General features: G+C 42.2%; 1 protein-coding gene across 1 annotated transcript in view; it reads left to right on the top strand.

Moving 5' to 3' along the window:
• Positions 1-26,059, top strand: part of LOC124619868 (odorant receptor coreceptor-like) — a 99,623-nt gene that overhangs the window by 45,743 nt on the left and 27,821 nt on the right. The window contains exons 4-5 of the mRNA XM_047146488.1: positions 2,212-2,717; positions 10,533-10,632. Coding sequence (XP_047002444.1) covers positions 2,212-2,717; positions 10,533-10,632 — 606 coding nt within the window. The remainder of the gene's footprint in view (positions 1-2,211; positions 2,718-10,532; positions 10,633-26,059) is intronic.

Raw genomic sequence — 26,059 nt, forward strand, 5'->3', positions numbered from 1 at the left:
AAATTTAACCGAGAGGTAGAAGAGGCAGTGATATGCAAATGATTAGCTTTTCAGAGCATTCACACGAGGTTGGCGCCGGTGGCGACACCTACAACGTGCTGACATGAGGAAAGTTTCCAACCGATTTCTCACACACAAACAGCAGTTGACCGGCGTTGCCTGGTGAAACGTTGTTGTGATGCCTCGTATAAGGAGGAGAAATGCGTACCATCACGTTTCCGACTTTGATAACGGTCGGATTGTAGACTGTCGCAATTGCGGTTTGTCGTATCGCGACATTGCTGCTCGCGTTGGTCGAGATCCAATGATTGTTAGCAGAATATGGAATCGGTGGCTTCAGGATGGTAATAGGCAACGCCGTGCTGGACCCCAACGGCCTCGTATCACTAGCAGTCGAGATGCCAGGCATCTTATCCGCATGGCTGTAACGAATCGTGCAGCCACGTCTCGATCCCTGAGTCAACAGGTGGGGACGTTTGCAAGACAACAACCATGTGCACCAACAGTTCGACGACGTTTGCAGAAGCATGGACTATCAGCTCGGAGACCATGGCTGCGGTTACCCTTGACGCTGCATCACAGACAGGAGCGCCTGCGATGGTGTACTCAACGACGAACCTGGGTGCACGAATGCTAAAACTTCATTTTTTCGGATGGGCCCAGGTTCCGTTTACAGCATCATGATGGTCGCATCCGTGTTTGGCGACATCGCGGTGAACGCACACTGGAAGCGTGTATTCGTCATCGGCATAATGGCGTATCTCCCGGCGTGATGGTATGGGGTGGCATTGGTTACGCGACTCGGTCACCTCTTGTTGGCATTGACAACACTTTGAACAGTGGACGTTACAATTCAGATGTGTTACTACCCGTGGCTCTACCCTTCATTTGATCCCTGCGAAACCCTACATTTCAGCAGGATAATGCACGACCGCATGTTGCAGGTCCTGTACGGGCCTTTCTGGGTACAGAAAATGTTCGACTGCTGCCCTGGCCAGCACATTCTCCAGATCTCTCACCAATTGAAAACGTCTGGTCAATGGTGGCCGAGCAACTGCCTCGTCAGAATACGCCAGTCACTACTCTTGATGAACTGTGGTATCGTGTTAAAGCTGTATGGGCTGCTGTACCTGTACACGCCATCCAGGTTCTGTTTGAGTCAATGTCCAGGCGTATCAAGGCCGTTATTACGGCCAGAGGTGGTTGTTCTGGGTACTGATATCTCAGGATCTATGCACCCAAATTGCGTGAAAATGTAATCACATGTCAGTTCTAGTATAATAGTAATTTTAATGGCCAGTAGTGTACAAATGCTGGCGAGGCACTACTGTCATTACTGATCAGATGTCCAACACTGGACAGAACTGTTGACAACGAACATCGTTGGATCCTTACCGGTTGTTTCGGAATTGTCAATGGCTGGCTGAACGGTCCTTATTTTTAATAGTTACGCAAATCAACATAGTTTTCTACATACGTTGATACATAATTTGCCTGGGTCACTTGTTGACTTAGAGACCATAAACGAATGTGGATGTAGTTGGGTGGTACATCGCCACGTTACTCACGAACCGTAAGGGCATTTTTAAACGAACAATATTCACATTAACGGGTTGGTCGTAATTTATGCAGTGTATATAATGGATATTAGCCTGGGTTGACATTACTTGCTCCTTTTTCGCGTAGAAAAGAGGTGTTCCAAAACAAAATATCAATACACATTGGGCAGATATGACCTGCCTACAACAACCCAAGAACACGAGGGTTGTGGTTGTAACCACGCCGGGCAGAACTTGGCGCTCGACCATCAGGCGGCTAAGGGTGACTAGTGAGTGACACACGATCGGTGCGTTTAAAGCTGTACAGCTATCAGATTTATCGTCCAAAATTTCTCGCGGGATGGCATCTAACTGTACTTTTTTGTCCCTGTAAAACGTTACCTTGTTAGTAGCATTCTATTGCACTGGCGCGGATGAGTCTAGAGAAAATTCACCTTAGTTCTGTAATGTTACAGATCAACAATATACTGCATTATTTTCTTAAAATGAATTTCTCACCGTGCTTTTGGAGGGCTGAGAGCTGATGGTACACCTAATGACTCACATAAGATAAAAGTGTTCATTTTGGCAATAGCTCAAAAGACTACAATAAGAGTAATAACTAAGCGCAGCTTTTTGGAGCTCATCTTCAATATTGAACTATATGTTGCAGGTTTTTCCACTGCTCGCCGTACCCATGTGGTTTGTGGAACCCGCGCTGACCAAGACACTGGTTACGACGTCTGAAAACACCACAATAGTCATTCGGAAAACTCCGTTCGTCATGTGGATGCCTATTGACACGCAGACACATCCAAACTACGAAATAGCGTACGTGATACAGATAGTACTCCTTGTTAGCGTTGTCCAGGCGGCAGTCATAGTGGATCTTTTTTTCGCCTCCTTAATGATCAATATAACAGCCGATATAGCTATACTGAATAATAACATCGCAAACATGCGACTGCATAAAGAAAATGGAGTTGTGAAGAAGTCGGCGGAAGGAGTCAAGATATCTGGTGCATGGGAAGTCACGTATAAGACGAAAAAATCACTAGCAGAGAAAGGTGAACCGTACGACGAGAACGCAGCCACGACCACACCATGCACCACCGATCCCAGGGCGCAACTGTACAGAACGTTAGCGAAGAATATTCAGCACCATCAAGTCATAATGTCGTAAGTACTTATATTTCATGAATGGTGTACAGGACATAAATCTGTTTGAAGTTAAACCTAATGTTCCTCAGCAGTGTAGAATTACGCAGCAGTCAATATCGTTTTATTGTTCTCTTGTCGAACAAATAGTCACAAGAAACTTCATATTCATTCTTAAGTCTCCTGAATTTCTTTTATGAAGTTGTATAGCTTTCTATCCTGCGAATAAGTTTTATATTCATTATTTTCCTCTTTCTCCCATTTACCTTCTTTTATTAAGATCACTCTTTAATGTTATTGTTTGCAGATGTAATGACCGAAACAAATGGGGTCTAGTTTTTGCCTTCTTATAAGCAAAGTTGTTTCAGAGATTGTCTGAACATTATACCCTTGCATTGGGTTTCAAATAACTTTATATAAATAACAACTTGATTTTTGCTATAATCTACAAGTAGTTTTGTGCACTTATATTCCTCGTATAATGTTTCAGTTATATCCATTCCCTTACCTGGGAATTATTTTAGATTAGTTCGATTCGTTTAGATTTTATGTCATTAATTTCCGAATTCTATGCGAAAATAACTCAGAACTTGCCATGTTTGAATCGGGAGCAGCAAATGTTAATGGTAACACTAAACCCCAACGAGAAATACATGCAATTAGACATTTGTACACATATACCTCTGCAAAATATCCGTTCAACAATCCTTTTGTTTGGCGGCCGGGGTGGCCGAGCGGTTCTAGCCGCTACAGGCTGGAACTGCGCAACCGCTACGTCGCAGGTTCGAATTCTGCCTCGGGCATGGATGTGTGTGATGTCCTTAGGTTAGTTAGGTTTAAGGGACTGATGATCTCAGAAGTTAAGTCCCATAGTGCTCAGAGTCATTTGAACCATTTTTTTTAACCCTTTTATTTACTTTTCTCGGCCGCCCCTTTATCGGAGCTACTCTATTCCTCGCAATATTGTTATTGTTTCTCACCAGCTATTTCAGTCACTAATTTTCCTGTTACTCGCTTCGTTCAGTTTTTGAAAGTAACAGAGTCACTGTAGGAGTAGTCTTTGCTCTGTTTTCGGTTCACATCGATTTGTTTTCTACACTACATGTTCATGTGATGGCTCTCCCCGTTAGCGATCACTACGCTTAAACCACCGTTGTCCCGCATATTATCACCTGCTATAGCGCGAAACAAAATGGGCTGCCAAGTTAATTCGGAAATCACAGCTCTGATGTAAAAAAGAAAAAGAACAAATTTGGGCTGTGAAAGTAAACGAATAACCATCCTTTTCAGCGTATCATACTGGCTGTTCAAAAATGGCACGGGAAAACATTAAAACTTTGATGAATCGGAGACCAGCGATGCAACGTGGTATGGAAAATTTTGGAATTTGGGCATTAGTGCGTACTAATACGTCATTCGTGCGTTCCAGACACGAAAATGACGATAAAGACTCAAAAAACTAAAAAAAAAGGTTCTTTAATTTAAGGGAAAGAAAATATAAATACAAACCTGAAGTATAATATATACAAATTATATCTTACATTAGCGGTACATATAACATGTTCTAAAAAGGAAGGTCTGTTATTCAAGTTGATGCTGAAAGTGCAGCAACAATATTTCTGAAAGTGCTCAAATCGCCTGAGTCCAACATTTCTACACATCTTACAACGCCTCTACCATAGACTAGCGTACTGGCTCGAAGATATAGGCTGTATATCACACCGCAAATACATAGATTGCGGCGGTTACATGACTCCACTATTTTTCCATAAAACACAATCTTCAGTCGTCACCAGAGAACGAATCCAAGCCGCCTTAAGTCAACTCATAGAAACCTGTTTACTGTGTTTTGATGGCCTGTAGCTTCGTTAGACAACATTTGGATTTCTCTCTACAACTTTTCTTGCATCAATTGCTACAGTATGCGACTTAGCAGACGTATTCTACAATTTTCACTTAAATGATACATAATCACAGAACATGTTTCAGAGGCACAGACATTTACATTACACTTCTTAGTTACCTGGTTCAATGAATTGACCAGTCGTGAAAGCAGAAGTTGAAACGGTAATCATGAATACCTGTTAACCTTCCCTGATTGCTGTAACTACTGCCACTTACGACGATTAAACAACCATTTCCTACACTACTTTTAGGGACATTCGCTTTTTCCATCGCACTTAAAGTTCCTGCATCTCTTTTTTGCCGCTTTTGAGGTCATTTTTCTCTACTCGAGATAGCCTTGCTTTACTCGCGAGTAGCAGTATGTGTTCCGCTACTTTGCAACAAAGTGTCAGTGAAGATGTGACTGCCACCTTCCGCTAGTCGCGTGAAATGGTGTTGTTACAGGGTCTACGGTAACCTGATGCTAGAAGATATTCTCTTATCTCCTGCCGGCAGCGGTGGTCTAGCGGTCCTAGGCGCTCAGTCCGGAACCGCGCGGCCGCTACGGTCGCAGGTTCGAATCCTGCCTCGGGCATGGATGTGTGTGACGTCCTTAGGTTAGTTAGGTTTAAGTAGTTCTAAGTTCTAGGGGACTGATGACCTAAGATGTTAAGTCCCATAGTGCTCAGAGCCATTTGAACCATCTTATCTCCTGATACTGAAGACAGAATTTCACGGGAGCCATGTCATGTTCTATAGTCCACAGTCTGTCTTACGATTTCAGCTGCTTTCCAAAACCGCGACTTGTTTATGTCTAACTGTTCTGTTCTTTTAGCAACTCTCAAAGGAAGACAAATTTCAGTCTTCATAGGCTTGCCCCAGTAGGAAAGCACACGCAACTTTTTTTTTTCAGTTTATGATATTTACCTGAAACTGTCAGCTGTTTTGGAGGCGATCTCAGAATTTAAACACATTTGTTCTTCTTATTACAGAAGTTTACTCACCCAGATCTCACCAAAATACTCAGTGGTTACTAGGTTCAGCGAAATTAAATCGTTATCTTCAAATCATTGGCATAAATAAAAATTTATGTGGCCAATCCATTTCGTAGACTGTTCACATTAGATGGACATAACTGACATAGGTGACACCGAATAGTACCGTCTCTAGTCATACAGTAAGAAAACAGCTGTGTGAACAGTGCACAACAGTTACAACTAAAATGCATAAGACGTGTATAAACTATAAAAGATGCCGATTTAATTTCACTGAAACATGCAATAATTGTGTATTTTTGTGCGATCTGGGTGAATAAACTTCTGTAATAAGAATAACAATAGTGTTTTTATTTCAATTTACTTATAAAATAACGCTCTGTAAAAATTTTTACAGTCCTCAGCATATTCTATGGTGATCACTTACACGCTGTTCAAAGGAGTTTGGGGAACCCGTATGCCAGCGTCCGGTATGTTAAATCTGTTTTGACACAGGCGGTGCCTGTGGCCTTATAGCATGGTTTGAAATTTTCGGTTTCAGTGCTGGCAACAGTTAAAATCATTCACCATCTGTTGACTGTGTTAAGCATTACAGTGTCAGTAGACCCCTCAGAAGGAAGTGAGTACCGATGTCCCACACGGATGGTGGGTGTCATTTATGGACGTTGTCATATTCTATGTGACATTTCACGCAGTACAAGCTTCAAGGGCGTTCTGTTTGATCCAAAAAGGATGCACTGCCGTTCGTGTTGATGTAGATGGCAATGTTTTTCCATGTGTCAAGCGTAGGTTGAGGACACGCCACAAGGAGACAGATCACTACACAAGGCGAGATGGATAGGTCGTCGACGCGTTACAAGCGCACGTGAAGGACGATATCTGGCCATCTCTGCTTTGCGGCGTCATAGAGATACCCCCAGAACATTGGAAGGCGATCTCAGAAGGGCCAATGGAGCCGCTGTGTTCGATCACACTGTAACAGACATGTTACGGAAAAGGACGTTGCGACTCAGACGTCCTGTTCGATTACCACGCTGGACACAACAGCTTGCAACTCTCCTTCATTTCTCCTGTTCGCAAAAAAAAAAAAAAAAAAAAAAAAAAAGATAACTTGCAACTACGTCTCTAGCGAGACGTGTGATACATAAATGAGTCCAGATATCCTCTGACGCATGGTGACGGCCGCATTCGTGTGCGGAGACCTGTGGTGAGAGGTACCTGCCAAATGTTGTGCAGGAAACCGACAGATTTCAAGGTTTTGTGATGTTGTGGGACGGCTGCAGTGTTGACAGGTATATGGGTCTTGTCGTTTTTCATGGTAGCCTTACCGCCAGGCAGTACGTCGAACGGATGCTGTTAGGCCATGTGGTGACTCCTGCATACGGTGGTCGCCCTGAATTGCTTGTAATGCCAGGGTCTATGCAGCGGACGTCAGCAGAGATGTTCTGCGAAGCCTGGACATTGAAGCAATGGAATGGCCGGCGGTGAGTCCCGACAAAAGCCCCATAGTACATACATAAGACATGCTTGGCAGGCGTGTTCGCGGTCGTCCGGTTGCACCGTAAACTCTCCAAGAGCTCTCGTGGGCTCCCATTCAAGAATGGGAAAGAATGTCGCAGGGTGACCTCTGTAGACTTGTACGGAGCATGGCGCGTATGTGTCAGGCGACGATAAACGCTCACGGAGGGCAAACACTTATTGAGCATATAATGAAGTTTTGTTGTGTACTTCATTTGCGAAAGAAAAGGGTGTAGTTATATAACGTATCCAGTCCTCCATTATTGTTCGGTGGAGTATGGCAGACACCCAAAGTCATGTTCCCCTAAATCTTTTGAGCGCTGTAAAATAAGTGTGCTTTTTGCTTCAATTGCTAAAACCTACTAATGATTTTTATGAAGTTTTATAATTGACTTCTGCTTAAAAAGAAGAAAAGAATTCTAAAAGATCGTTCAAATACCTACATTTTAACTAGCGCAAAAATTATTGGTGGATGTTTGCTGTGTTTTCATTTCTAATGCAGTGTTGAACGACGTAAGCGATCCGTTTGTCCCAAACTCTTGGTTATATCGAAAGACACCATGGCTTTTACTCGTATTCGCTTTGACCTTTTTGCTACTGACAAACACTCCAAATGCATACGTATACACTGCGTGGCCCATTTACAAGTTTCAGCGCAAATATCTCTGGAACAACAGTATAATTGAAGAACGACTTTCACAAGTATGAACATATGGCAGGGACTCATGAAAGTAAATACTATGGGCTGTTCTAAAATGTAAGCAGATGCTAGTTTCAACACAAACTTACGTTTTTTTATAAATAGGCACTCCAAATTATTTTTCACGCAATCAATAACATGAAAAATAACAAAAAGAATGGCGATGGTTGCATCGTAATAAGTCAGTTTCATTTTGAGAAATTACAAAACGAAGTTAATGCTTTAGATAAGATAAACGCTCCGATATTTCCCCGATATGCAGACGTGAAACCTTCGTTGACATAACTGCAATGTGACTGATACAACAAACGCTGGACTGATTGCGATTTACACAACTATTACGTGGACTGTAAACAATACAGATGTCCAATCATACACAATGAAATGTAAGTAAAAGGTTTACTATTTCGCCCTTTATTGATGTTTACTGCAGTTCTAGAATGGGCTAACTTTAACGAAATACTTAATAACACGGGCCAGGGAAAACATAATTAATGGCTGACCAACGATCTAACATAAGGGTAAATGCTAGTTGCAAGTAGTTGCTCATTAATTACGTAACGGTACATGACACGTACAGGCATATCAGTAAACATTTTTAATGACAGCGTTACAACTGAGCTTCTGCAACGGTGAAGGGATTACTTAAACGTACGTTGATGTAGTACCTACAAAACAAACTTACGTCTACTCATAAACAGAGAAAATGTACATCGGTTTGGAATCACATTTCTCAAGGCAGAAACGCTATGACGTATGTTCGAAGACAGAGTCATTTACTTTGAAACACCGCCGTGCATACTTCAACACTTATCAACTCACTGCTGTCAGTATCTCTGGTGTTAGTACAGCACATACAGCTGTAATAAGAGCTTTCATGTTGTACACTGTTTCTGGAACCAGGTGATATACCATATTTTTTCTCCATGGGGGTAAGGTCCGGAGACCACGCTGGAAACCTCTGAGCAGGACTGCCCCGCACTATCCATTGGACCGTCGATGTGGGAATTGTTGGTTTAGTGCATTTCTTGCCGCCGGCCGTGGTGGCCAAGCGGTTCTAGGCGCTTCAGTCTGGAACCGCGCGACCGCTACGGTCGCAGGTTCGAATCCTGCCTCGGGAATGGATGTGTGTGATGTCCTTAGGTTAGTTAGGTTTAAGTAGTTCTAAGTTCTAGGGGACTGATGACCTAAGATGTTAAGTTCCATAGTACTCAGAGGCATTTGAACCATTTTATTTGACTTTGATGTTCCACCTGACGAAGGCAATGTGGGTTTTCCGGTAACCAGCATTGCATACTGTGTATGTTGACGTTCCCATGGTTTGTGAACATGGCTTCACCGAAAAAAGAGTACCCTAAGCATAAAGAGTTATCCGTACAGGAAAACCCACGGACGGTATTCCAGGCAGATGTGAAAGTCATCGCCTTGCAGTCCTTGATGTAGCTACACGTGATATGGGTAGCATTTATGCGTGTGAACAATGCAGAGCATGTTCGTTCGAGGGATTCCCGCCAGTCTCTCCATTTCAAGAGACTGGCATGAGGGTTTATTGCAGTGGCCGCCAGAAGAGCAACTGCTGCTGCTTCATATGTTACTCACTTGTGCCACATCGACACTGATACCAAATACGGTGGACAGTACACCAGTGCCATTTGCCTCCATCCAAGTCAGCCCCTTTCGCAGTGAGTTGTTTCCACAAGCGGTGCCGATTGCGCTTCGCTCCAGTAAACAGCTGCAGAAGCCAGCGGTTTTACTGAGTTGTATAACAGGTCAGCGCACATTGACCGATACTGTTGTGAACGTAGATAAATAGCACATACAAGAGGAAAACCATTACATATATATGAGTGTTTGTGGCAGGAAACTCTACTATTACTTTCGGCCCTCGTGGTAACAGCGAAAGCAAGATTACGGATGTCAGTCACATCGCAATTACTAGCAATATGGGGTTCACACTTGCATCCCTGGATATGCAACAATGGCGCGTTTTGTTTATTTCAAGCAACAAATTCGCTTTGCAATTTCTCGGGATGTAATTGACGCACTGTGATCCAAACAACGCTATTCTTTCGTGATTTTCATGTTATTGATGGCATAAGAAATAACACGGACTGTCTATTAAAAAAAAACATAAGTTTGTGTTGAAAACAATATATGCTTACGGTTTAGAATGTCCCATAGTATTTACTTTCATGAGGCCCTGCCAGACACTGATATCTGTGAAAGTCATTCTTCAATATCTATTGTTGTTCCAGAGACAGAAGTGCTGAAACGGTGCACGTGAAGAGAAAATATGTGAACGATACCACTCCAAAGATTGATGATATCTTCTCGGGTTATCAGCCGAGTCGTGGCTTCGTGTTGTCATCTGAAGATGACTAGTAGGAAACTCGTAGAAACTTTACAACATGACGCCAGGACTCCATTGATGGCCCGAGAAGATTACTTCAGTGATATTTACCGAGAAAGTCTTCATTTCCGTACGCTCCAAAAATATTCACAAGCCATGTATTTCATTACATTTAACCACAAGTTACCAGCTTATGGTGCTTTATCCCACGTTGTATCTCACTAGGAGTTTTACACGAACCTTAGTTTCCTCTACAGTGAAGAGAAACATATCGAGCGAGTAATATTTCATACTAAGTCACTATTCTCCTTGCTGTTTTCAAGAGATAAAACATATTGAGAAACGAGGCGTCAACGAGTGAAACACACTTGGTATTTTTGGTGTTACAGAATCATAAACGACTTGGAATCCATCATGAGCGAATCGAGTGTCCTCATGCTGGCCGTAAATTCAATAAACATCTGCCTACAAGGTCTTGGATTTGTAGACGTAAGTACTGCATCATGTTTAGAGTACAGTGGATAAGGTAACTACAGTAGAGTAAAAAAAAAAAAAAATCTGAGCACTTCCTCATCAGTCACTTACCTCCGACGGTATCGTCTTTGCCACCAATGAGTCGTCTGCTATTCTCCTCTCAGCACACGCAATTAGCAATAAATAAGGAGAGCTACAAACTGGCCAAATGCCACAAGCTTATATGTCTGATTCATAGTTTTTCCTTATATATATATCAATGATATGCTAATAAGCATTATACATCTTTTCTTTCCCAAGGTTTATTTCCAAATGACACTACTTGTTACATTGTGAAAGGCGTTGCATGTTATGTGTATGAATTAAAATATGGTGTAGAGAGTAACTATACTTCAAACTTAAACACATCGGAGCAAAGCACAAAATTTCTGATACAGAATACCAGTACAACAGAAACTACTTCATCAGAAGATGATCAAATAATCAGTGAAGTCAAACTCATACACTCTCACTATTTAAGATATCGTAAAGCTGGCAGCTTTGTCACTTAGGAATTACTTTGTGACAACAGCGCGCTGTAGCTTTCTCATCTTAAATATTATAACTAGGGTCAACATAAAGCAAATAGCTCTGTTGCAGTATGATCCTATCTAGGGCTTCCAAGAGCAGTTATAAGTACGTATATTGCACTTCGGTTGGTATCAAACCATTTTCATTGCAGGTGTAACGACGTGTATTTTGACTTCTTGCAAACTTTCTGCAATTGACGATTAATCTGAAGAGCTGACTACGTGAATGTAATTTCACAGAAGTGAGCTGTATCTACAGACCATTCTGCGTAAGTAACGAAGGTACGAGTACACAGAATAGGTTCCCAGATATGTGAGTGATTCGAAAACTTATTAAGTAACAGAACCCAGTATGTTAGCTATTGTTCATACAAGGGCGTCTTCAGGAGTGCCTCAGGGAATTGTGATAAGACCGCCGCCATTTTCTGTGTACATAAATGACCTGGCTGATAGGATGAGCAGCAGTCCGTGACTGTTTCCTGATGATGCTGTGATGTATGGAAGTCTGTCGTCCTTGAGCGACTGTAACTGGATTCAAGATGACTCACATAAAATTTCTCGTTGATCGATGCATGACAGCTAGCTTTAAATGTGGAAAAATGTGAGGTAAAGCAGATGAATAAGAAAAGCTCATGTGAGCCGTGGCTGGCTCGTGTTATGCTTTGCATTAAACCTTGGTTGCTATTCCGTGATTAGTCTCCCGCAGTTATCGTGATTATGCTGTTACCCTATCTTTCTGCGAGTCGTAGCACCAGCGTGTAGCGATATTCGCACCCTTGTACTATCTGTGTCCCCATGCTTATAGTTTCCGGCTGTGCCGTGTACGGGCAGTTGGTCGGTTGGCGTGGAGCAGCGAGGAAGTCTCCACGGCGCGTGTCTGGCCGGGCCCGCTGGCGGGTGTCCGCGCGCGGTCAGAGTGTGAGGGGCTGTTCCCATTGCTACGAGGTCCGTGGCTCACCCATCCCGGACACGAAAGTTGAGCCTTGATCTACCAGCCAGCCGCAACTGTTCACATTGTGTCGTTTGAATTCCATTGTGGGGTGTTGGAACCTTCCCGTGAGCAACAACGTGTGTTTGCAAGTTGGCGAAATTCTAGCAACCCTCCTGTGGAGTTTAAGTTAACTTGATTATTTTGTATTGAAGTGCACCAGCGGAATCTTCTGTCTTGTGGCCGTTAACGTTGCGGTTACCTGCCCTGGCCGTTGACGTAAATCCAGGCAGGGTATTTTCCTCGTCGTGTTGTGGCTGTCCAGCACAGTGTCTAGTTTGACAGCTGAATGTGTAATTCGTTTTGGGCGCCGATACCTTCTGCGTTGTTCCACTGAACTCCCTGTTGTGTGCTGGTCAGATGGAGCGGAAGTTATCCTGTCGCTTGGTCCATTGAGTGTCTGTCAGTTGGGTTGCCGTGGGATTGAAAATTTTTTGCCCGACTGCCTGTGTCACCTAAGCGAGCGTTAGTGTTTGAATTCCAGGCTGACCCTAGGAAACTTCTGAGCGCCATTTGATGTTCTACCTTTACTTATTTGTCCTTGTTGTTTGTTTATGTATGGCTTCTAGCCGATTTTAAATTAAAGTTGTTTTGTCCTTAAGGCTAAATTTAAGCTGTTTTGTACTTAAGGTGTGAGATTGTTTGGGCCTTCAGCCTAATTTAGAGAATTTTTTTAAGATGAGGCCTTCTGCCTTTTAAAATTCAAATTCTTGTTTTTGAGTCTTAAGTGATTGGCTTTCAGCCGGTTTTAAATTAAAGTTGTTTTGCTCTTGAGGCGTGAGATTGAATGGCGCATTTAGCCGGGAATGAAGTTCTAAAAGTAATGTTTGGCTTGCTCTGTTTTTAATGTTTTCTTTACTCTTGTAATGTTTGTCAAATGAATTAGGTAGTAAGTTCGAGTGTAACTGACAGCCACACATTTTGGCCCCTTTCCAGAAATTAAACTATCTGTCCTGTCCTGCGGGTATAGCAGGGGATCTCATCATGTTCGAGTACAACATTAGTAGTGTGCTATCTGAAACGGTCACGTCGATTAAACACCTAGGCGTAACGTTGTAAGGTGATGTGGAATGGAATAAGCATGTAAGGATTCTAGTAGGGAAGGCGAATTGTCAACTTCGGTTTAGTGGGAGAATTTTTGGAAATTGTAGTTCATCTCTTATGGAGACACTATTGCGACCCATTGTTGAGCGCTGTTTGATTGTTTGGGATCCCCGACAGGTGAGATTAAAGGAACACATCGGAGCAATTCAGAGGCGGGCTCCCTGATTTGTTACCTGTGGGTTCGAACAAAATGGGAGAATCAGGGAGATGTTTTGGGAACTGAAATGGAAATCACTGGAGGTCATCGTCTCGAGGAGTTATTGAGAAAATTTAGAGAACCGGCATCTGAGGCTGACTGCAGAACGAGTCTCGTGCCGCCAACATATACACCGCGTGAGAACACGAAGATAAGATTAGAGAGAGTAGGGCTCGTATGGACGCACACAGACAGTCGTTTTTCTCTCGTTCTTTTCCCGAGAGGAACAGGAAGGGAAATTATTAGTAGTGGTGCAGGGTGCCCTCCGCCATGCACCGTATTGTGGCTTGCAGAGGTAGCTGTAGATGTAAATGTAACTATTAAATGTTACAATTTTTTTCAACCATTCGAAATAGAAAAGAATTATTTCCGTAGATTATAGGTATAACTTTTTGACAGCTTATATACCTGCAGAAAAATGTATGGCAACTGAAATTTCAAAGGACAAGTGTGATTAATGAAATTTGGGACGTTTGTAATGGTTTAGTAAGGAACCCAAAGATTTTTACATTATAAATTTTGTTTCTAAATGTAACATACTGTTGCTCAGAATAATGTATTAAATGTGTGTCTTTGTTTTTAGGGATCCGTACGTCACTCGGTAAAGAGGAACACTTTGTTGGCCGTGAGTCTGCCCGCTTGTTAAGTCCCATTTGTTTGAGGAACGCGTAGAGGCATCAGGTTTAAATTTATGTCAAATACTGAGCTCCACTATCCTTTGACGGGCTTAAAAATTTAAGGCTCTAAGTCAGTGCAATCAAAAGATACGGCCGTTTGCGCTACATGTTTTGATATTTGCAAACTGTCTCATCAAAATCATAGAATGAAGGCTTTCACAGCAGGTATTGTCATCACTTAACACTTCCGGGCCATGCCGTGGTCCATACATAAGACTCTCCCCTGACGTTTCGCCTTCGACTGCGGAAGGCATCCTCCGAGGACAATTGGCGAACTGCAACTAGAGCACGAGTGAGCGTCGTGTGTATCAGCCATCCAGAGGGCGCCGCTGTCAAACACATGACGTCGGCTGTGCTATGATCTCTGATGTTGCCAACTTTCACAACTGAAATTAATCGATTGTCACGCTGTTGCTGCAATGTTGACATCCTTATCTCATCCAGCTTAATGCCTTCACCTTTTCTATCAACGGGCGCTGCAAACAGCTAGAAAAAGACCAGCCAGATGGTATCGTTATGTAGATGATACATTTGTTATATGGACCCATGGGGAAGAGGAACTGGATGCATTCCTGTTACATCTGAACAGTATTAATCCAAGAATTCAGTTCACTATGGATAAGGAAATCGATGGTCACCTGAACTTCTCAGATGTGACTGAACAAACGAGAGGACGGATCATTGGATCATAAGGTTTTCAGAAAAGACACACACACTGATCGTTATCTGCAGGAAGATTTTAACCACCACCCAAGACATAAAAAAGAGGTGATTAAAATATTAATAGACAGGGCGCACAAAATATCTGAACCAGCTCACTTAGATGAAGAGATTGAACACCTTAGAGTGACCTTCAAGAAGAATGGGTATTCCAACAGAGAGATAGTTCGTTCACTACGCCCTAGACTGACAACCAGGACGGACGAGGATCGACACCAACCCAAGGGGGAAGTGTTCTTTCCATTCATCAGTAAGGTCACTGACCACATTGGAAAAATTTTAAGCAAGTACGATGTGGAAAAAGTTTTCAAACCCACCACGAAAATAAAAGAAAGTTTAAGATCCACAAATGATAAGCGACATCCTCTAGCTACACCAGGTGTCCATAAAATTCCGTGCAGTTGTGGGAAGATCTATGTAGGTACAACAAAAACAAGCGTCAACACCCGTCTGGGCGAACATAAAAGGAAGTGCCGCCTCTGACATATTGATAAATCGGCTGCAGCGGAACATGTGTTTCAAGAAGGTGATCATGAAATTAAGTTTAGTGAGACGACCGTCATAGCAAAGACGTCGCATTGTTATGAGCGAATGTACAAAGAGGCCTTTGGGATGGCCAAACACTGCAATAATTCTAATAGAAAAGATGAAGCCATTAAGGTGGATAAGATATGGATGTCAACATTGCAGCAACAGCGTGACAATCGATTAATTTTAATTGAGAATGTTGGGAATATCAGAGATCATAGCACAGCCGACGTCACGTGATTGACAGTGGCGCCCTCTGGATGGCTGATATATACGGCGCTCACTCGTGCTCCCGTTGCAGTTCGCCGATTGTCCTCGGAGGATGCGATCCCCAGTCGAAGGCGAAACGTCAGGGAAGAGTCTTATGTATTGACCACGGCATCTCAGCCCGAAAGTGTTAAGTGATGTCTCGTCAAAATTTACAGATGGGCTAACTATACACATAGTTATGTTTGTCCGGAACCTTCAGAGCGCGAATTGCTCTGTCACTTGTCTAGTTTTTGTCTTACTACACAACTTGTAAGTATCTAATAGTATGAATTAATTACTTTGCTCTGAGGACATTGTGTTGAATATTAGTGTAGAAGAATTTAGTTACGTGTCCAACAGTACGAATTTATTTCCTTACTTAGAGCATATTGTGTTAAATATGTTGTGACCCGTTTTTCCCCACGCAGCCCCTCTGAAAACATGCATGAATAAGGGTGTGATAGTTTTGTTTAACTACCTTGTTTAATGCAGTATAATTTACTTTTTCTTCCCCTTACTTTGTTTCAATGAGGATAGGCCTCTGAATATTTCGGTTTCAAGAAAACTGCAACAACTAGAAGAGTAACTCTCAGCAGACTGGCAAGCTTCGTGCTTACAATTTTTCTGTGTATCGATAAAATCAAGTTTATAAAACGGAGCAAATGTATAACGAAATTATAACTGTATGTCGTAAATAAACATTAAGTCAGCGTTACTTTTTGAAAAATGAATTTCATTTCACTTACCCTGTCTTAGACTTCATGTGACAATGTTAACCTGGGGTTCAGTGGATATCTTTATGACAATTAATATATTGAGACGCCTTTCTAAACCCGCAGGACAGGAAAGGTAGTTGGAATTGTGGAAAGGGGCCAAAATGAGCGGCTGTCAGTTACACTCGAACACATAAAACTTTATTTATTTGACCAAACTACAGAACAAATTCTTCAACTTAGTTATCGGCTGAATACGACACACTGTCTTATGCCTTAAGGGCACAACCACTTTAATTTAAAAAGGATACATCTAAAAGCCATTAATTCAAAATTCAGACGCCAAAAAGAATATTTAGAAGGCTGAAGGCCTCACTTTAAGTAAGTTCTATAATTTGGCTGAAGGCCGAAAAATCTAACACCTGAAAAGCAACAACCCTAATTTAAAGACGGCTGAAGGGCGATGATTTAAGACTCAAGGTAAAATTAAATAAAAAACACAAGGCAGAAGGCCTTATCTTCAATTAGCCTGAAGGCCCCAAACAATATGATGCTCGAAAAACAAAGATCCTTAATTTAGAAACGGCTGAAGGCCCCATGACTTAAAACTCAACGTAAAATAAATTTAAACAACAAAGCCTTATCTTAAATTGGGTTGAAGGCTCCAAACAGTCTAACACTTAACAAGCAAGGAACTTTAATTTACAGCGGCTGAAGGCCCATGACTTAAAACACAAATAAAATAATTTTTACTAGGCAGACGGCCCAAGGCTTAATCTTTAAACAATATATTAATCAGGCTTAAGGCCCACACAGTCTAACACTTGACACGCAAGGAATTTTAATTTTAAAGTAGCTGATGGCCCGTGACTTAAGACACAACTAAAAAAAAATTTTAGTAGGCAGAAGGCCCAACGCTTTATCTTTAAACAATATTTTAATCAGGCTGAAGGCCCAAACAATGTAACACTTGAAAAGCAAGGAACTTTAATTTTAAAGCGGCTGAACGCCCATGACTTAAAACACCACTAAAAACAATTCATCCGTAATTCAAAACTATTGGCTATGAGCCATACAAGTACACACCACAAAAAATAAGAACAGGCGGTGCAGCTGACGGCGCTCAGAAGTTTCGGGGGTCGGCCAGCACTTGAAATACTAACGTTCACTTAGGTGAGACAGGCAGTCGGCCAAACCATTCTCGATCCAAAGACACCCCAACCAACATACAGTCAACGGACCTACCGACAAGGTAACTTGCGCTTCACTCGACCAGCAACAACTGGGAGTTCAATGCAGACGTACAAGGTGTGGATGCCTACAACCAAGCATACATTAAGCTGTCGAACTATCCACTGTGCTGGACAGCGACAATACGGTGAGGAAAGGACACTGCCTAAATCTACGCCAATGGCCAGGGCAGGTAACCGGAACGTTAACGGCCATGAGGCAGAAAATTCCGCTGGTTCACTTCAATTGCAAATAACCAAATACAGTTAGACTCCACTGGGCGGTGGCTAAACCTTCGCTTACTCGAACACACACGTTGTTGCTCGCTGGAACGTCCCAAAAGCCAACAGCAAGATCCACACGGCACAATGTGAATGAATAGTCTTGACTTGCTGGTAAATTAAATCCAAACTCAACTTTCGTGTGCAGGGTGGTTGTGCCACGGACCTCGTAGCAATGGGAACAGCTACACACACTCCGACACTGTGTGGAGACCACCAGTGGGCCCGGCCAAACTATGCCCCGCGGAGATTTCGTCGCTGCTCCACCGCCAACCGACCGACTTCTCGCACACGGCACAGCCGGAAACTATCAGCACCAGACCAAAGATAGTACAAGGAGCGAATAGCGATGCACACCCCTGCTGCCTCTCACGGAAAGAGCGAACAGCAGCATAATCGCAATAACCGCGGGAAACCAAACACAGAATAGGAACCAAGGTTTAAACCAATGCTTACATAGGCCCAACATGGCACACTTATTGTAACCAAAATTTAAAAAAAATGGTTATAAAATTCCATATATTCGAATATTAAATGCTTCCATACGTAATTATATAAGCTGATATTCCAAAAGGTGTTAAAGTGTCACAAACCGGTCCATTTTTATGGGTTATGAAATAACCTAGGAAGCATTAATTCGGGATGTAATTCAGGAATAGAGTACTGTTATCCTCACTGTTGCTACAATGCCGTGCCTAGTGAAACTGAAACCTCAAAATTTGTTCACTTTGCTGTGATGTGGCAACACTGTGCATTTATCAGCCCATAAATGTGCGATCAGAAGTGTATTTTGTGTCAGTTCGCAAGGTCCGTAGAGAACGTCCTCCAAATTTCCTAGAATTCTAACATAGTGACAACCGGACACAAATATGTGCACTTGGATAGATACTCGTTAAAATTTTACAGTAAGGTCGGTAGAGTCCACCCAGTGGACAACGTACACTATGAGATACATATCTCGAGAAGTATTTGTTTCCAGACATATAAATCCCCATATTTATGGCCTGACACCATGAATATTGGGATGTGATCCTGACGTCAGATTATTGCAAAATTCCAAAAGGGGTCCAAATGATTTTCCTTAGGAAGTTAAGTGGTAAATTATAATAATCAGTAGTTATGCATTTAGGCTGACTGGTCAAATCTAACATCAAGCAAGGAATGACATTATTCCTCTTATGGCGCGTTTCGGAATTTACTCATCACCTGATATCCAGGGGCAACGGCCTTGCCGCAGTTGGTACACGGGTTCCCGTCAGATAACCGAAGTTAAGCGCTGTCGGGCGTGGCCGGCACTTGGATGGGTGACCATCCGGGCCGCCGTGCGCTGTTTTATTTTTTGCGGGTGCACTCAGACTCGTGATGCCAATTGAGGAGCTACTCGACCGAATAGTAGCGGCTCCGGTCAAAGAAAACCACCATAACGACCGGGAGTGCGGTGTGCTGACCTCATGCCTCTCCTATCCGCATCCTCAGCTGAAGATGAGACGGCGGTGGGATGGTCCCAATGGGCCGCTTGTGGCCTGAAGACGGAGTGCTGCTGCTGCTGATATCCAGGAGCGATTGCTGCAGGTAGGTAAATAATGTTTCCTGTCGTATGAGAAACAAACAATAGCAGACTACTCTGCGAATGTTTGTTGCATACGAGCAATAATGTCATTCCTTGGCTGATGTTTAACTTTTACCATTGGTATCCAGACAGCCTGAATACACAGGTACTGATTATTGTCATAATGGTCGCCTGCATCTTGTATGACTTCATGTAACATTTGTATGTATAATTAAATACTGTTACATTTGATATGTTTAACAACGTACATTTACGGAAACTGCTGGATGAGCTCCTACTTCGGTGCGTGCCCTGCATATGCTTTCCATGTTTGGTCGTATTGTGCTAAAAATTTTTGGAGTGCGTGGTATTTGGTCGCACTCGTCACGTCAGCCGTCTCCAATTGGCTTTTGTGAGTTGTGTACATTGTCTTCATACAAACCGTCAACTGAGGATGGTTGACTGAATGATTAGCATGCATTTTCCCTCCGTTTAGATTTGCTTACTGTCAGCTCCAGCAAGTCGTCGAGCTACATTCCCCCAGTACTCCACTATGAGCTACGACAGGAGAATCAAAGTCTGTTTAGTGTTAAGTTCCCATTAATGTTATGTCATCGTTGATGGTACATAGTGTTTCTTCCTCGAAAAGATGTATTTAAAAAAGACGTGCTGCTATTCATACCTACGTAGCGAACAAAATTACACGGAAGTCAGTCATGATGATTAGTGTTGCTCTGGTCGCTAAACAACATTTGAATAACACATTTGTGGCCGAATGTTTGAGTGTAACGAAATAAAATGGACAAATGTGGTAACAAATTGACCACAATAAGATGTAGTTTAAAAAAAAAGAAAAAAAGAAGATTAATTTGATTGAAAGTAATCCAGGTATTTCAGAAAAAGTTTTTTAGTGATTTGAGAGAAAACTGCACCTTGAATTATTGTCCGAAGTTTCAAAGAGTGGGAAATGGACAGTGGGGTACCAAATACACCAGCGTGAGGTACAGATTTGGAAAATAACAACGGCTTGGAAAGAAATCATCGTAATTAAGACAAACTTAATTAATAATTTGAGGGAATACTGAAGTACACTCCAACATACAAAAAACGACGTACAGCGAAGGAATAATCCGAATGCGCCAAAAATCGATAGAAGTGATGGATATGTACAAACAAATAATTTCAGAAAAATTGGGTAATATATTCAAGGGAAAGTACTTCACAAATTAAGGAAGTCAATAACGCATTCGTCCACCTCTGCCCATAATGCAAGCAGTTAATCGGTTTGGCATTGATTAACACAATTCTTATGTGTCGTCCTCGGGTATATCGGGCCAAATTCTGTCCAACTGTCGCTTTAGATCGTCAAAACCCCGAAATGGTTGGAGGGCCTTGCCAATAATGCTCCAAAATTATTCACCTGAGGAGAAATCCGGCGACGTTGACGGACAAGGTAAGGTTGGGCAAGCTCGAAGACAGGCAGTACAAATTCTCGTCGCGTGTGGGAGGGCGTTATCATGCTGAAGAAATAGCCCGCGATGGCTTGCCATGCAGGGCGACAGAACGAGAGATATTGTCAACGCAGGGCTGGCTGTAAGGTTGGTGCGGACGACTGTCCACAAACCAAGCAGCATGGTAGTGGGGAAAGAGAGATAAAAGAGAGAAAATAATCGAAATAATGGGTATTCAAGTAGAAGACGAAGCTGCAATCAGAAGACGGGGTGAGGAACTACGGCAGGAGCAATGGAATGGGGTTAAAACTGGGTGCAGAACTTACGAGTTGCTGCCGAATAGGAGGGAGCGCCTGTAGCTCAGGAACCAACCAGAGAACTAGAGCAATTTCTCATCGGACATGGACCCTATCCGGCGTATCTATGTCGGTTCGGGAAGCGGGCTACACCATCGTATGACTGTGGCGCCATACAGGGCACTCCAGACCATGTAGTGTACGAGTGTAACTTTTTTAACGACGTAGCATGACAACTTGGGCAACAGTTACGTAATCGCGACACGCACCATATGCTCGATCAACAGGACACGTTCAAAAACTCTCAATGAGCTCGCAAACGAAATACCAAATGAAGTCTCAAGAGAGTTTCTAAGGAACAATTATAATTAGTGTAACACATTGTAACCTTCCCACAAAAATTATTAACGAAGTTAATAAAAATGGAGCCAAGTGTAACCTCCCCAGTGTAACCACCCCACGAAAATTTTGAAAAGACAATAATTAAATGTTAATGGGAATAGAGCCAAGTGGAACCTCCCAGCAATAATGCTAGTCAATGACAATAAATGAGGTAATAACAATCTGACTCAGGTGTAAACTCCCCTCAAAAAATGAAACACAATTCAATGATAATGAAATCTCAGTGACAATGAAAACGCAAATAGACCGAAATGTCGATCTTAGGCCCTGTGCAAAAATTAAACCCGAATTCTTACCTCAGTATAACTGCATGTCAAAATTCTGCTCTTATTATGTTAAGCTGGGTAGCGCTCATTACAATAGACCGCTCCGCGTCATCAATTGTCGTCAAATTAACAGAGGAGACAATTGACTTCGTTTGTTCATCATTAAGATAAAAGTCATCATTAGTGGTTGGAATGCACTGATTGTTAGTGAACGCAGGATTGTCGTCATTACACTGCGTGTCACAAGTCCCATCGGTGAAGTTGTTTAAGTCGGTAATTTCATTCATAATACCTCGCGATACACTATTCACAGTCTTTCGCGGCATTTTTACAATAGTCACAATTATTCACAAATGAAATAAGCACAATGCAAAAAGCAACAAACACAAATACAACAGAGCAACGAATTGCCGATGATCTGAGGAAAGAAAGTCATAAAATTAGTAAAAGCGTTGCGCCAAATGCTAATTATATTTTAGTAAATAAGAGCAGATATCTGACTGTGTCTTAGAAGATTCCCAAAGAAATACGATCCTGGCCGGATGTCGCCAAGTGTAACCTCCCAACAAAAATTGATAAACAAAGTTAATAAAAAATGGAGCCAAGTGTAACCTCCCCGGAATGTTATTTAATGCACAATGACAATAAATGATAAATTGCAATCTGAACCAAGTGTAAGCTCCCCACAAAAATGTAAGTCAATTCAATGATAATGAAATCTCAGTGACAATGAAAACGCAATTAGACCGAAATGTCGATCTTAGGCCCTGTGCAATAATTAAACCCGAATTCTTACCTCAGTATAACTGCATGTCAAAATTCTGCTCTTATTCTTCGCCATAGCTTGGAGGAAATGCATCGCAAATATTCTTTGAATTTAAGTAAATCTTTTCTTTAAGGAAATGCATGGGAAATATTATTTCAATTAAATGTTTCTTATGTTAAGAAAACTGCTTTGAAAACAAAATTATTATTGGGCAATTCTTGAACAAATTATTTACAGTTAACATACATTACATTATCAGATGAGCGCAATGCTGCTTCATTACCTTATTTAAAAAATACACCTCATCCCGAATCCCGACCAGAGACCCATGTCGACGCCCGTCGACTCCTCACATACGACAACGACTGTCTCGCACGCGCTACTAGCACAGACGAACTACATGCTCTCGCGACTTGCTACGTACAACTGCCCCGCAACTGAACTCTCGCGACCGACTGCCATTCGCAACTCAACTGCACTCTCGCACAGTCAAGCGCAGACTCGCCACGATAAATAACTCTCTGGTCAGAGATTCTGTCATGCCTCGCCATCGCTGTTACGTACGCGTTTCATAACCCTCCACTTGGGAGGGGGGGGGGGGGGGGCAAAAATTTGGCAGCGATGGTGAGTCATTTGGACTTGCCATGAGCAACAAATTTTTTCTTAACTAATCAACTTTACAATTACAGCATATATACAGATATAAATCATGAAGTAAATGTGCTGCACATGCACCGAATACAAAACATATCAGACAATGACAAAAAATATATACAATGAGTACAGAACGTATCAGCAAATCAGAAAAATGTATATACAGATCATATTGATAAATAATAAAAGTGCACACTTACTGACGTTCAGCACAAAACATATTAACACATGACATAAGTGCACATGCACTGAAAAACTCTTTAGCATTTTCACAACAAATAAACATAATGGCAAAAAAAATCATGTTGATAAGTGACATAAGTGCACATGTACTGCAGTTCAATAAATCGAAAAAAAATGATTTTCACTATGTTACAATAATTAGGATAGGAAAGGGAAGGATTGCATCATGGTTGTAGCACTTTAGGTTGCACACAGCTGCACTGAAAGTCCATATCTTTCCACAGAAGTACAACACCAAGTGACACAATTTGAAGTTCTTTCCCCAGAAGCATTTATCAGCGTAGCCAAGACACTGAAATGTCTTAGTAATATTCCATGTTATCATTTTGGCAGTACATGAGGTACACCAAACAGTGGGACCATAATAACGAATCCATCGCTCACGGTGGTCGACAGCATGTCGTGTCAACACCACGCTCTTACAAGGTACACCAACGTAGAATTAGTGCAAAAACCAAATATAGTGCTCCATGATCAGGACAAATGGATATTGCAGTAATTCAGGGTAGTGAGGTCAGAAGGTGCAGGACATTAAGTCACATACTACTCTTAATTAAGAATTACATTAGTAGTTTGGGGCATTCATAGCCCAGTTATTGAACATGTCTGTACCATGTATGTAGTATTACAGAAAAATGTTCATTAATTGTTTTACATAGAATATCTGCACTCATTCTCTAATTACAAATCATCAGAAGTCATTACTTAAAACAGGAGGTAGTCAATAATAATGTTGATACTCAATCATTGGTCATCCCAATACCGTCATCATTTATCAGTTACAAAGCATTATTAATTAATAGTATTCATTTTCCAGTTACAAAACAGTATTAATTAATCATTTGTCGTTTCAATATGGTAATAATCAGTATCCTTCTTTTCCTAGTTACAAAGCATTTTTAAATAATCGCATTCTTTTCCCAGTTACAAAGCATAATGAATAGCATTCAGTTTCTAGTTACAAAGCATAATTAGTAGCATTCTTTTTCCAGTTACAAAACATTATTAATTAATCATTTGTCATTTCAATATAGTAATAATCATTAGCCTTCTTTTCCTAATTACAAAGCATTATTAAATAATCGCATGCTTTTCCCAGTTACAAAGCATAATGAATTGCATTCAGTTTCTAGTTACAAAGGATAATTAATTAATCATTTGTCATTTCAATATAGTAATAATCATTAGCCTTCTTTTCCTAATTACAAAGCATTATTAAATAACCGCATGCTTTTCCCAGTTACAAAGCATAATGAATTGCATTCAGTTTCTAGTTACAAAGGATAATTAATTAATCATTTGTCATTTCAATATAGTAATAATCATTAGCCTTCTTTTCCTAATTACAAAGCATTATTAAATATTCATGTGCTTTTCCCAGTTACAAAGCATTATTAAATAATAGCATGCTTTTCCCAGTTACAAAGCATAATGAATTAATAGTATTCATTTTCCAGGTGACATATTATTCATAGCTGATCAGCATTACTCAGAACTCTGTTAAACTGGTATCATTATTTGGGACTGGTAATACATTTTTTGTTAGCAATGCATTGCTTGGGGGTAATTATAGGGGAAAGCAAGAAGAGAAAAAGAAAAAATTTGTTTCTGGGTTGTTCCTGTAAATGAAAATGTGTAACGTCATTCGTCATCAGTCAGCAGTAACAAGGTTATGAAACAAGTACACTCCTGGAAATGGAAAAAAGAACACATTGACACCGGTGTGTCAGACCCACCATACTTGCTCCGGACACTGCGAGAGGGCTGTACAAGCAATGATCACACGCACGGCACAGCGGACACACCAGGAACCGCGGTGTTGGCCGTCGAATGGCGCTAGCTGCGCAGCATTTGTGCACCGCCGCCGTCAGTGTCAGCCAGTTTGCCGTGGCATACGGAGCTCCATCGCAGTCTTTAACACTGGTAGGATGCCGCGACAGCGTGGACGTGAACCGTATGTGCAGTTGACGGACTTTGAGCGAGGGCGTATAGTGAGCATGCGGGAGGCCGGGCGGACGTACCGCCGAATTGCTCAACACGTGGGGCGTGAGGTCTCCACAGTACATCGATGTTGTCGCCAGTGGTCGGCGGAAGGTGCACGTGCCCGTCGACCTGGGACCGGACCGCAGCGACGCATGGATGCACGCCAAGACCGTAGGATCCTACGCAGTGCCGTATGGGACCGCACCGCCACTTCCCAGCAAATTAGGGACACTGTTGCTCCTGGGGTATCGGCGAGGACAATTCGCAACCGTCTCCATGAAGCTGGGCTACGGTCCCGCACACCGTTAGGCCGTCTTCCGCTCACGCCCCAACATCGTGCAGCCCGCCTCCAGTGGTGTCGCGACAGGCGTGAATGGAGGGACGAATGGAGACGTGTCGTCTTCAGCGATGAGAGTCGCTTCTGCCTTGGTGCCAATGATGGTCGTATGCGTGTTTGGCGCCGTGCAGGTGAGCGCCACAATCAGGACTGCATACGACCGAGGCACACAGGGCCAACACCCGGCATCATGGTGTGGGGAGCGATCTCCTACACTGGCCGTACACCACTGGTGATCGT

This window comes from Schistocerca americana, chromosome 6 (assembly GCF_021461395.2).
Source record: "Schistocerca americana isolate TAMUIC-IGC-003095 chromosome 6, iqSchAmer2.1, whole genome shotgun sequence".
NCBI lineage: Eukaryota > Metazoa > Arthropoda > Insecta > Orthoptera > Acrididae > Schistocerca > Schistocerca americana.